This window comes from Nannobrachium achirus (assembly GCF_963921795.1).
Source record: "Nannobrachium achirus genome assembly, chromosome: 10".
Taxonomy (NCBI): Eukaryota; Metazoa; Chordata; class Actinopteri; order Myctophiformes; family Myctophidae; genus Nannobrachium; species Nannobrachium achirus.
This window is the reverse complement of record NC_137819.1, coordinates 66,686,084-66,699,771: the sequence shown is the minus strand read 5'-3', so window position 1 is coordinate 66,699,771 and position 13,688 is coordinate 66,686,084. Positions and strand designations below refer to the sequence as shown.

General features: G+C 44.3%; 1 protein-coding gene across 1 annotated transcript; it reads right to left on the bottom strand.

Annotated features, from left to right (window-relative positions):
- Positions 1 to 300: 300 nt before the first annotated feature.
- On the bottom strand, positions 301 to 12,637 carry oxsm (3-oxoacyl-ACP synthase, mitochondrial). Its single transcript, XM_080734553.1, has 8 exons — positions 12,519 to 12,637; positions 11,696 to 12,070; positions 8,175 to 8,426; positions 6,167 to 6,231; positions 5,232 to 5,497; positions 4,482 to 4,676; positions 2,130 to 2,243; positions 301 to 1,554 (listed from the first exon to the last, which is right to left on the bottom strand). The coding sequence occupies exons 2-8, from the start codon at positions 11,970 to 11,972 to the stop codon at positions 1,218 to 1,220; spliced, it is 1,506 nt and encodes a 501-aa protein (XP_080590679.1). The 5' UTR covers positions 11,973 to 12,070; positions 12,519 to 12,637; the 3' UTR covers positions 301 to 1,217.
- Between the last annotated feature and the right edge of the window lie 1,051 nt (positions 12,638 to 13,688).

Below are 13,688 nucleotides of genomic sequence, written 5' to 3'. Positions count from 1 at the left end.
ATTTGTTTTACATGAAAAACATTCCTTGGGCTAAAAACAGACCCCCAAAACACTTTTCACAGTCTTGTCGGGTCCATTTTTAGAATGCTTTTCATGCAAAACAAATGCTTGCAATGGATTCAGAATAATTAAAAACCCCTCACATCCCACTTAAAGCATATTTTTGGGAGTGATTTTTTCCCTTATACTATAGTGTATAGTAAGTGAATGAGACCCAGAATTACCCTAGCTGTCAAAGATTCTCCTAGGGATGTTGAATTTCAATCGTTGTTAGATATGTTACTAGACACCTTTACCAACACATTGTTAGATATGTTACTAAACACCTTTACCAACACATTGTTAGATATGTTACTAGACACCTTTACCAACACATTGGTGAAGAAAATGTTTGGTAACAAATGTATTCCCAGGTTTTATTAATATTCCCTGACTAAGAGCTGGGACCTGGTGGTAACATTTAGAAAATAGACCTTCTGACGTTATTTATCTGTGGAGCCCAGTTAAACAAAGTGAGTAAAACAAAGTGAGTCAAACGAAGTGAGTCAAACAAACTGAGTTAAACAAACTGAGTCAAACAAAGTGCAGCCATAGTAGACAGTAAAAACCTGATTAAAGGTTGTACCAACATTTTCTCAGTTGATTCTTGTGTATTTTTTCCTGTAGAGTCCATTTCTGCAATATACACTTTTGTGTCATGCATAATTAATGAGATAATTCTCATATTTGACACATGGGCAGAAATAACAGCACAAACCCTGTAACGATTTGATGAAAGGATTTGCCAAACTTTTTCTCAGTTGATCCTTATTTAATTTCCCACGCAGATCCATTTCTGCATGCATGGTTAATTAGGATATTTGAGTCACTATGCTAATTGTCTCATTAATTATGCACAACACAAACATGTATATTGCAGAAATGGATTTTTACTGGAAAAAATACAGAGAAAATGTTGTTACACCCTTTAATCAGGTTTTTACAGGTTTTGCTGTCTATAGCTACAGGGTCGCAGGTTCGATTCCCAGGCCCCCGCTGGCTATGTGTGGAGGTGTCCACGAGCAAGACACTTAACCCCTAACTGGGTGGCTCTGGAAGTGGGGGTCCAGGGACCCCCAGGGTTTTTTTCCTCCATCATCAGACACTGGCGATGCACAGAGAAGCTCTGGAAGAGGGGTCCTCCAGGGACCCCCAGGGTTTTTTTTTTTCCTCCATCATCAGACACTAGCGATGCACAGAGAGGCGTTGGTGCCTCCGAAGCCGAAGGAGTTGGTGAGAGCGATCCTCCTGGTGGTGGAGGAGGGTACTACCTCCCAGGGCTGAGCGTGCAGCGGCACGTAGTTCAGGTCAAACTCCGGCCCCTCGGTGCGGTCCAGGTTGAGGGTGGGGGGCAGCGTGGCGTGGTAGCAGGCCAGGGCCGTGAAGCAAGCCTCTAGGGCCCCCGCAGCCCCCAGCAGGTGGCCTGTGGACCCCTTGGTGGAGGAGACGGCCAGGGACCCCCCTCCGGGGGCCAGGGACCCCCCCGGGGACCCCCCTCCAGGCAGGAACAGCCTCCTGATAGTAGGGGTGTAACGATACATTTTAATAACGATTCGATACGCATCACGATACATGGTTGACGATACGATACATGGACAATATTCGTTCATTCATGGTGATACGATACGATTCCATTCAATGATTTAAAATCGATATAGTAACTATTTAGCAAAGACATTAAATCTGTGTGAAAGGTGTGGATAGTGCAGGTTTTTAAGGGAAACATGTATTATTATGGATATAAATAAGTAAACACAGTGATTATCTGCTAAATACATGGACATTGTATGTTGACAAACCTGCACCTTGACATGAACCCAGAGATTACACACATTTATCCATAGACCAGTGTAGCTATATGGAAAGGAAAAGTAATTAAACCCCTCCTTTTTAATTGTTCTTCTTAAAAATGCTAAATATAATGCACAAGTAGGTAGTATCGATACAATCGATTCTTTGCACTGCTGATTCGATACGATACAAAATAAAACAATATGATTCGATTTTATCTGTTTTCATTTTGATATACTTCGATTTTTTAAGTTAAAAACTATATTTTCGATACAGTTACTACATTGTTACACCCCTACCTGATAGCCTGGTTCTCCGCTGCGTCCCCCAGCGGCGTGGAGGTGGCGTGGGCGTTGACGTACGACACGTCTGCTGGAGACACACCGGCATCCCGGAGGGCTGCGGCCATGCATCTGTTGGAACACAATACACATGGTTTATACCAGGGACCCCCAGGGACCCCCTGTTAGAACACAATACACATGGTTTATAGCAGGGACCCCCTGTTAGAACACAATACACATGGTTTATAGCAGGGACCCCCACAATACACATGGTTTATAGGAGGGACCCCCTGTTAGACCACAATTATACACATGGTTTATAGCAGGGACCCCCAGGGACCCCCACAATACACATGGTTTATACCAGGGACCCCCTGTTAGAACACAATACACATGGTTTATAGCAGGGACCCCCTGTTAGAACACAATACACATGGTTTATAGCAGGGACCCCCACAATACACATGGTTTATAGGAGGGACCCCCTGTTAGACCACAATTATACACATGGTTTATAGCAGGGACCCCCAGGGACCCCCACAATACACATGGTTTATACCAGGGACCCCCTGTTAGACCACAATACACATGGTTTATAGCAGGGACCCCCTGTTAGAACACAATACACATGGTTTATAGCAGGGGTCCGGGGACCCCCTGTTAGACCACAATACACATGGTTTATAGCAGGGGTCCGGGGACCCCCAGACATGCACCTGTTAGAACACAACACACATGATGGTTCGAGTCCCATTCCCGACGATCTTTACTGCATGTCTCTCCAAATCTCTATCTTTATTTACAACTACTGTATAAATAAAGGCAGAAAAGACCCTAAAAATATCTTTTAAAAAAGGACATCTGTAGAGAAACCTCCTGAAGGAATATCTTATTAGCCTGGCGGGGCCCGACGTTATCTGTGTTCATTCCTTCCACAGTATAACGTCTGGCCTTTGGCCTATTGGCAGCTTGAAAAGTGGGCGGGAGTACTTGCCTTGACAGACAGACTCCTCTAACCAATCACCATCTCTCAGCCAGTCGGAAGAACGGCAAACAAACACGTCTTTTCGGCCGATAAACTCCACTAGCGCATCCTCCGTGTTGCTTTTTAATTGTTGTAATTGATTCCAACTCTGAAATAACTGCACTTATTGGTTGTTTTATGGTTAGAGCGTTAACTGTTACACTTTTTGCATCGCGAGGGCAGCCATTGTTGTTTTGAAAATGCTGCAGCCTGCAGCATGCATCTACGTCACCGTCTACACATGGACCAATCAGGGAAATCTTTTCACTTGTTGTCAGGAAGACTACGTTTGTTGTGCGGAAGCATAGTGCGGAAGCAGTCACTGATTGGCCCCGATCAGAGAATAATCGGTATACTCGCTGCCAATCAACGGAAGTCCAGACGTTATACTGTGGAAGGAATGAGTGAGTGAACGCAGATGACGTCGGGCCCCGCCAGGCTAATATCTTATCTCCTCTACTCAGTGTGCTCTGTATCTCCTTCATCTCCTTCATCCCTCCATCTTCTCTTGATCCCCTCATCTCACACCACAATAACCACTGGTACATTACAGTTCCAGGCAGCATTCATGTTGTTAATGTACTCTTTACATTAACAACATGAATGCTGCCTGAAACTGCAAACTTCCATCGGGTGACCCATCGATGGCCAAAATGCAAAACCTCCTATCTGAAAAAAATCACTTTTTTGGGAAAGAAAATGTGTGTTCAACATTAAAACCTATCTACTATTTCATGGTCAGTCTGTCTGCAAGAAGGATCTTGCAGACAGACTGACCATGTGCAGCACAGCCTGTTGTCCTCATTTCAAGTGAAATCCAAAAATCATGACATTCGCAGACAGGAGGTTTTACGTTTTGGCCATCGCCATGTTTGTCCCACACATTTTGCTAGCCTAAGTTGGCTCAGCATTGAAGACAGGCTTAAACAACTAAAACTGTAACATGTGAGTGTACCTGTAGGCTCCATCTCCATCAGTGATGTGACAGTAACCTACAGTAACCTACAGTAAGTACCTGTAGGCTCCATCTCCATCAGCATTAGGAGCAGTGATATGACCAGCGTCTCCACTCAGGCCATACCCCAGTAGCTCAGCGTACATCCTGTAACCTACAGTAACCTACAGTAACCTACAGTATCCTACAGTAACCTACAATAACCTACAGTAACCTACAGTATCCTACAGTAACCTACAATAACCTACAGTAACCTACAGTAACCTACAGTATCCTACAGTAACCTACAGTAACCTACAATAACCTACAGTAACCTACAGTATCCTACAGTAACCTACAATAACCTACAGTAACCTACAGTAACCTACAGTATCCTACAGTATCCTACCTGTAGGCTCCGTCTCCATCAGCATTAGGAGCAGTGATATGACCAGCGTCTCCACTCATTCCGTACCCCAGCAGCTCAGCGTACATCCTGGCTCCTCTCTGCACAGCGTGCTCCATGTCCTCCAGGACCACCACCGCTGCCCCCTCCCCCATCACGAAGCCCTCCCTGTCGGGGTGGAAGGGCCTGGAGGCTAGCCTGCATGGGGGGGAGTAGGGTTATTGTTAGTCTCTGTTTGCATGGGGGGACAGTTGGTTAGAGCAGGGGTTTTCAAAGTGGGTGACGGGGCACCCTGGGGTGCCGTGACGGCAGTCCAGGGGTGCCGCGAGATCATTTGATAATATTTGGAATTTATTTGGACACTTATATATTTAGTATCATTTTAAACTTGAAGTACAAAGTTATTTTCAGTCAGTTCTAACCAAAATGGCTGTTATGTCAATGTTTTCCTCGCAACATAATCACTAAAATATCGTCACTGTCGGGCAGAAACCTCGTATCTCCAAGTTTCAAATGTGTACGTCTTTTGGTAAAGCAAAGCCCTGCTTCATCATACAAGACTGTCGCACAAAACTAGTGAAAACAGCCGATCTACAAGCATGTTTCTATATCAGCAAACACATTTTCACAACTTTTTCAAAAATAGCAGATCTACAAGCTTTTCACAGGTTAAAGCATTCAATAATTCTAGGCCTGAATGGGTTTAAATAGGATAATTTCTTAGAGAACAACAGTATTAAGGTGTGAGTCTACCTGGGCTCATGGTTCCAGCGGGTGGCGAGGGCCCTGGCGCGGGCGAACCCTGCCAGGGCCAGGGGTCCCACGCAGGCCTCCGTGCCCCCGGCCAGCATGACGGTGGCGTCGCCGCGCTCCACCAGGCGGGCGGCGTCGCCCAGGGCGTGGCAGCCCGTGGTGCAGGCGGTGGACACGGCGTGGTTGGGACCCTTCAGACCGTGGGCGATGCTGATGTGACCCGCCGCCATGTTCACCAGGATGCGAGGCACGAAGAACGGACTGACCTGCAGATCAGAGGGGGAAGTAGAGAGTCCAGACTGTTGACTCCTACGATGTGCAAATGCTCCCGTCATACAGTCTGTAGTCTGCAGGTCAGAGGGGAACGTAGGGAGTCCAGACTGTTGACTCCTACGATGTGCAAATGCTCCCGTCATACAGTCTGTAGTCTGGCGTAGCCAGACAACTATTCCACAATCTCTGAATGCTATATAGAGTCTGGAACGACAGCTCCCGAACGGCGAGTATCAGAAGTAACCGCTGCTGCACTGAACTGTAGTCCCATTGGAAACATAACAGAAACACAATAGCTCAGACAGAGTCATTCGAGCGGCCTATTCTTGTTATGGGTGTATAGTTTAAGAAAACATTTGAAAACATCATGGAGGTAACACCAACAACACCAGAGAAAGACGAAATAACGCCCCCGGAAATATTGAAAGGAGACATAACGCTTCCAGTAGGACATGTTATTGCTACTGCACCAAGGGAGCGGTTGCGTCACATCTGCTTTATCTCGCACTCATCATGTTCTATTCCAATTCCAGTTTCTATTCCAATACTTTTGTTGTACTTTTACTCAAGTACATTTATAACATATACATTTGACTTTCACTTGGAACAGAGTGCTGATACTTTTACTTAAGTAACACGTGTGTACTTTTTCCACCACTCACCTTGTTGTAACCTTTGGTCTGGAAGGCTATGGCGGTACGGGCGATCTCCTCTAGAGACACCATGCCTATAGGGGGCGGTAATGAGCAGAAACATCTTGTCATACAAATAAGCCCTATTCAGCAACTTCCTGGTGCTGACGTCAGTTTAGAAGGGTAAAATACCACAGAAATTGCTGGACTTAAAGCCAGCAAATCATTATTTCGAACGGTAAAGTAAATTATGACGCTTTGTGCCTTTTACTATCTTGTGTTCTTGATAGGTATGCCCCGATCAGGTTTTTTTTGCTCCCGATCCGATACCGATCAAATACTATTGCTTCCGATTCGATCCCGATCTTTCCCGATCCGATCTTTTGGCAAGGCATTAAGAAGAAAAAAAAATTCTATTCATTCTATCACTTGGTTCTCAACCTTTTCAGGCCGTGACCCCCAAAATAATCATATTTTAACTGGGGACCCCCGACCCTGAAGAGTTGAGGAAGTATATTTTGTATAACACGGTTCTATTGTGAAAATAGCAGATCTACATGCTCACAACGCCTCGCAACGCGAGGAGTTGTGAGCATGTAGATCGGCTATTTTCACAATTTCTGGCTTTAATATTTGACAATTTGGCCAATGTTTAATTTGTCATTTTAGAGGTATTAAAAAGTCCTTAATTTTTCACTTTCGAAATGTGCAGATACCCTCTATACACTTAAACTTTATGTTGATTTGTTTACTGTTGAGAGAGAAAACAATGTTGCACATTAAGTTAATCATCTGGGGACCCCCCCAAAATAATTTGAGGACCCCCCTGGGGGTCCCGACCCACAGGTTGAGAACCACTGAGCTAGTTGACAGTGCAGAGAGACATAATTGCCTTCCTCTGATCCATTAGCAAGGGGCCAATTACTACTTATTGGCATCAGCTGCCAGCTGTACACAGAGTCTGACACAATCACCTTCCCTCTGCAGTGCTCTGTCTGTCTCATTTCTCCAAAAGCCCTTGAATATGATTGAAAATGATTAAGGATTACTGTGATTATGGTAAGCTTACATTTCATATCGCATTCACCTTACCTGTAACTGTCAGTACTCCCAGAAAATATTTTTTTGAAGGAAAAAAAAAAAAAAAAAAGAAAATTCGATTTTTTCCCCCCGATCTCCGATCTTATAAAAACGGCCATATCGGCGGCCGATCCGATCACGTGATCGGGCAACACTAGTTCTTGATCATGCTAGCTGTATTTTATACTGTACTATTCGGAAATTGCATTAAATTTGTGATTTCTGTGTTAACTCTATGGGCTTTTAGCAGGGGTTTACCCTTCAAAACGTGACTTCAGCACCAGGAAGTTGCTGAGTGGGCGGGCCGTGAATAGGGCTAATGATTGCATTAAACAATTTAATTGTGCTTCTTGGTATTGAACATTGGAATATCATCTTTTTGAATTGTAAGCTTTTTTAAACGGAAATTAATTTACACAGGACAGGATCTATTACATATCATTTAAATAAAGAAATGTATTACAATGACTGGTAACAATGATCACATCAATAATGAAAACAACTAATGTACAATGGCCCAAAACAGCCCATATTGAATAATGTAACACGTTTTTATGGTGCACTTTTCTAACAGCAGATCCACAAGCTCACAACACAAACTTTTTTGAAAAGTCTGAAAAAAACATGAATTGAACAGGAAATGATTTATCTCAAATAATTTGCGGGCTATCAGGCTATCATGTTAATAATAATAATGATAATAATATAGAGGGTATGCGCATGCATAAAGTGAGTGGCAAATCGAGTAGCAAAGTGAGTTTAACATTGTTTAATGCAATCAGAAAGGACATTTCTGTTTGGATGTTTGGGCTGTCAAGGCCAGAAAGTAGTTTTTTTTACTGCCATTCAGTAGGTGTTCCCACATAACTTCCTGGTATGATGACGATGTCATGCGTATACCCATAATAACAGTGACAGGTTTCTAACCATACTGTACATCCATCCATACAGTACGTACCCATGCCCACTGCCACCCCGGTGCTCAGCTGCTCCTCTGGGGTGCGGGGGTACCAGCCACAGTCCTCCAGTGCCAGGCTGGCAGCGCCCAGGGCCATGACGGTGGCGGGGGACATGCTGTTGGCGTCGCCCCGAGACACAAACCTGTCCTCCTGGAAGTGTCCCTCCCCGTGCCCGCGGGGCACCAGCGCTGCCACCTTACAGGGTACTGAGTGGTACCGCTCTGGGTCTAGAGACACGATGCCACTGTCACCTGGAGGAGAGAGAGATTAGATCACTGAGTGGTACCTCTCTGGGTCTAGAGCTACGATGCCACTGTCACCTGGAGGAGAGAGAGATTAGATCACTGAGTGGTACCTCTCTGGGTCTAGAGACACGATGCCACTGTCACCTGGAGGAGAGAGATTAGATCACTGAGTGGTACCGCTCTGGGTCCAGATTAGATCACTGAGTGGTACCTCACTGAGTGGTACAGCTCTGGGTCCAGATTAGATCACTGAGTGGTACCTCTCTGGGTCTAGATTAGATCACTGAGTGGTACAGCTCTGGGTCTAGATTAGATCACTGAGTGGTACAGCTCTGGGTCCAGATTAGATCATTGAGTGGTACCACTCTGGGTCCAGATTAGATCACTGAGTGGTACCGCTCTGGGTCCAGATTAGATCATTGAGTGGTACCTCTCTGGGTCCAGATTAGATCACTGAGTGGTACCGCTCTGGGTCCAGATTAGATCACTGAGTGGTACAGCTCTGGGTCCAGATTAGATCACTGAGTGGTACCGCTCTGGGTCTAGATTAGATCACTGAGTGGTACAGCTCTGGGTCCAGATTAGATCACTGAGTGGTACAGCTCTGGGTACAGATTAGATCATTGAGTGGTACCTCTCTGGGTCCAGACCTGGAGGGCAGAGAGTTTTAGCCATAGTAGAATAAAAAGCCATTTAGTTTTAGTCATCATAGCTTAGTTGTGGGCTTGCTGAAAGGCGAGAACAGTATATTATGTCAGTAGGGGTGGGCAATATAATCGATATGGCAATACATCGCGATAGTTTATTTGCCGATACTGTATCGATACTTCAGGCCGTAGTATCGCGATACTTTGAGGAAAATAAAATATGTTCCCATGCATAGGAACCAATGGTAGAAGTCCGGTCCTGACACTCCGCTGCCTCTAGATGTCGCTGTACTGTAGTAACTACTTCCCCTTCCCATGGTTCAGTGAGTGAGGTCTCTCGAGAAAATGGCTGCGAACGACGAAAACAACATTAGAGCAGCGTCTTCAGCTTTTAAAGCTGATTTATCGCAATAGTATCGTATCGCAAAGAAACGCAATACATCGTGATACATATTGATCGCAAGATTCTTGCCAATATCCACCCCTATATATCAGTATGTTGTACCAAATCTTCATAGGTCCAGTTTATTCTCCTCAAATAAATGACCAGCCGTACAAAGGCCCTTAGCCAATGAGGAGCAGCCAAAGGGTAGATCTTTATGCCCATACATGGTGTTACAGGCGAACCCACACTGTTTTGTAGGAACAGTATTTCTAGTTTTTTTTTGTGACCGTCAGGTCGCAGTTACTATCAAAACCTCCACCAGCTCTCAGTCAGTCACACGTCACAAGTCACACTTTTGCCCTTCTCATATCTCCGCCACCGTTGCCCCGATCCATACCAAAATACTCCTTCCCTTCAATTCTCACATGGTCCTCTTCTAGCGCCACCATGAGGCAGATTCTTGAAAAAAACACATTTTTGGACACTGGTCCTACAAATGTTGCCATAAAATCACACAAATCAGTACACAGTATGTGGCCCTCATTTATCAACGTGGTGCAGATCAAAATTTGGGTGTACACAGAAATTTAGGGAAGTCTCGACATTTATCATTTCAACTTGACTTTGACTTTGGTCTAGGGTAGGATCAAATCTCACGTCAAGTCCTGAGGTGGTGTAGGAATCATCCTACACCACTTTGTTCCATTGTAGACGTGCGGAGCAGCATTGTCTAACTATCTGACAGGCAATGGACACATGTATCCACTCGAAAATGTATATCCAACACAATAATAAATAATCCTGTGAAAATATTACATTTTATAAAAGCATAGCCTATTATAGCCAGCTACATCATAGACATGCACGCCGATTTTATTTCCAAGTTACAATGACAAGCAATTAAAATCTAGCAATATAGAAGCAATCTACTGTTAAGTGCTTTAACAGTCTAAATCTTAAGATTGCAGACCTGGCTCAGAACAAGCACAGATATAGCCTACGAACGCATGCGAGAGCATTTTCGGGTCCAGCGTGGCGCCGCTGTGATTTACCGTGAGGCGTGAGCCTCCAATTTATACAGTGACGCGAGTCCTTTTAAATATGAATAAAACCCGAAGGTCCAAACCTGGCTGTGCCCAGCCCAACACACGCACGCTGCGGGGAGAAGACCCGCCCGTGCGGGAACGGTGCATGATTGCAAGTTCAAACACTCAAACGCGCATTGTGCTCGTCGCCGAAATTGGGTTAAATTTATATCCAAAACATAACTGTGGGGTCTCTCAATTTATACAGTCGCAACAGTACTGTAGTAGGCTTACACTATGCTGGAGTTAATGATGAAACCCGACGTGGTGAGAGTGAGACCGTGACATTCTTTTCGTGGACCGTGAGGTATTATACAAGTGTGTCCTCTATGGAGTTATGTATTAAGGATAAAACCCACCCGACGCTTCAAACCTTCAGATTATAACTGCCTCCTTGTCAGTATCTCTCAGTAACATCGCATGCACGGCATCCTGTGGTTTCGGGAATACATGATTTTGCGTTCTTTTTTTTCTTCTTTTTTTTGTAACCACTCAAACGCGCACTGCAGCGTCGCCGATATTGGGTTAAATTAATATATTCCATTTGTGACAATGACTGGTGTGTGGTGTCACTCATTTAGGCTGCAAGCTTAGGCTACTATACAAAATAAATGGTAATAATGGTTCCACAGTGAACCTAAATGCTGCTGGGCTGGGCTTGGTGGTGTGTGCGTGCGTGCGTGCATGACGTGTGTGTGGTCTGTGTGGGACGCGGACACTCTTTCCTTTCGTTGTTAGGTCGTATTCAGGTCGTTCTAGTCGTAAAATCGGGGCGTTTCGAGAATAATTAAGGGCGTGTTATTTAAATTTCAGCCTGCGCATTTATCAACGCTGGGATCAAATGTACGCCAGGTGTGTCTGTTTAGGAAGCATTGATAAATGCCGTGCAAACGTTGCCCTACGCAAAATTTGGTGAAAGAAATAGACCATTTTTTACACTCCATTGATAAATGAGGGTCAGTATGTCTACACTCATGTTATCAACGTGGATCTGTCCCATATAGCGCCACCATCGGGCCGATTTTTTCAAACACATTTTTGGACACTGCTCCTACACATTTTGCCCTAAAATCAATCACGCTGACGGTCGCTTATCTCCCGATCAGTGAGAAAACGTAGTCAACCAACATTTTGCAACATCATTTTTCACTCTCTCACCCTGGATCAGACGCTTCCATGGAAGCTCCGCCCCCGTCCCCAGAGGACTGACCAGACCGATGCCCGTGATGACCACCCTCCTCCTTCCTCTGCTGGGGGGTCCCTGGGAACTGCTGGGGGGTCCCTGGGAGCTGGACCATCTTCTGGCCCCCAGGCAGGGGGACCCCCCCACACAGGGGGGTCCCTGGCTGCTGTCCAGGAGGCTCCTGATGCTGTGAGAGCTCCTCCTGAGCTGGTAGAAGAGTGTCCAGTGGGACAGAGAGGACAGAGAGGACATCTTGACGTCCACCTCTGTCTGCTTCCAGATGTCCTAGCCTCAGGTCAGAGGTCAGGTAGCCTCAGGTCAGAAGGAAAGGTTCACCAAGCAGCAGAATACTGTGGGGAGAAAATGAATGCAGGGTACGTCAATTGGGTATGGCAGGGTTATGCAGCTGCCATACCCTGGGTCCAGGGGGGAAAATAAAAGTTAGTTCTAAATATAAATCCATGAATGTCTCTTTGTCTATCTGTGCTGGTTATTATGTTGTTAAATTACAGTAAAATAACTACAAATGCAACATTTAACAAAATGCTCACTTTAACAAGGTATTATAATTATAATTCTCCACACTTGTATTCTCCCCATCTTGACAGAATGGTATATTCCCAGGTTCCGCAGGTCAGCTGCACAGGTGCAATGCATTATTATTGTTAATTGTGGCACGTTTACTAATATTCTAAGTTTAGCTGCACTTGAACAACCGTTCCAGGCTGCCATATCCAACCCAAGAAACCATAGAAACCTGTGTAAAAAACTGACAAAACTCGTTTTTTTTAAACCTACCTTATGTCAGCTCCATAGAGTGGTGTTATTGTTATGATGACCATAGAGTTATGGCAGTTATGATCATAGAGGTAATTATAAGGTTATGATAACTCTATATGTAAGAGGTTCTTCTGATCATAGAGTAATGACTGTGTTGTTATGAAGCAACATGAAGTCACGTTGCAGCCTGAGAGGTAGCCGTTATGAATGCCTGCTTCTTATTAACGTTACAAGAGAGGCTTAAAGTAAATAAAATCAATGAAACGAATCAAATAAATGTAAATAAATAAACAAATAAATCTATAGAAGCAATGCCAAAACAGCATCATATATTGATATTTCATTATAAAACGTTTCGTTGTTATTTTATTGAAGTCTGTTCTATTTTTATTGTATTATAATTTGAATTGCACTTTATTCATTCGTTTATTTTGTTTATTTTTAAATGTTTGATTTCGTTTCATTATAACACAATGTATTTATTTCTGCTAAATAATAACCTCGCGTTTCTCCAGGCTTTCCGCAGTACCGTTCCTATTGGCAGATGAACAGTGTGACCGTGGCTAGAGCCCGCCTACTACATCCGGTCATCTCCTCATCCAGAAACACACACGAACCGTTTCCGTATCCGGCTCAGAGCGCAGACCGGATGCACCGCCTGCAGAGTGAAGTGATCCCAGTCTGCTAAGAAGAGTTCAGGCTTCCTGTTGGTCACCTATGACATGCTGAGGACCCCTGTTGCCATGTCTGCTTATTATAAGTGACGTTGGTCTTGTTTTTTTTCTCTGTTTGTTTGATTGATTGATTGATTGAAGAATTTATCAGCAGTTTGCAATAGGAAAAAAGTACAGTTTCATGACGGCACAAATCACCTGTACAAGGTCAACTAAAAGGAGATCCTAGTAACCTTTTCGGCTTTCATGTATCTCATATAACATTGAAAGACTGTCTTTCAAAGACAGACGGATAGAACACATTACTTTACAAGCAGAAAATAAAAATAATAAAAATAAACAGATGGAGGCTTAGTCCTTTTAGTCTTGAGTAGCAGCCGCCTAAATGTGACTGATCACAACAGAGACTATATTTGCTCTCCTTTAAGGCTTGCAGAAGGGCGTTCCAATGGTTGGTTGGAGAACCAATTAGAGCCTTGTAAAGTTGCTTGTAAATCACTTCACTGTCATAAAA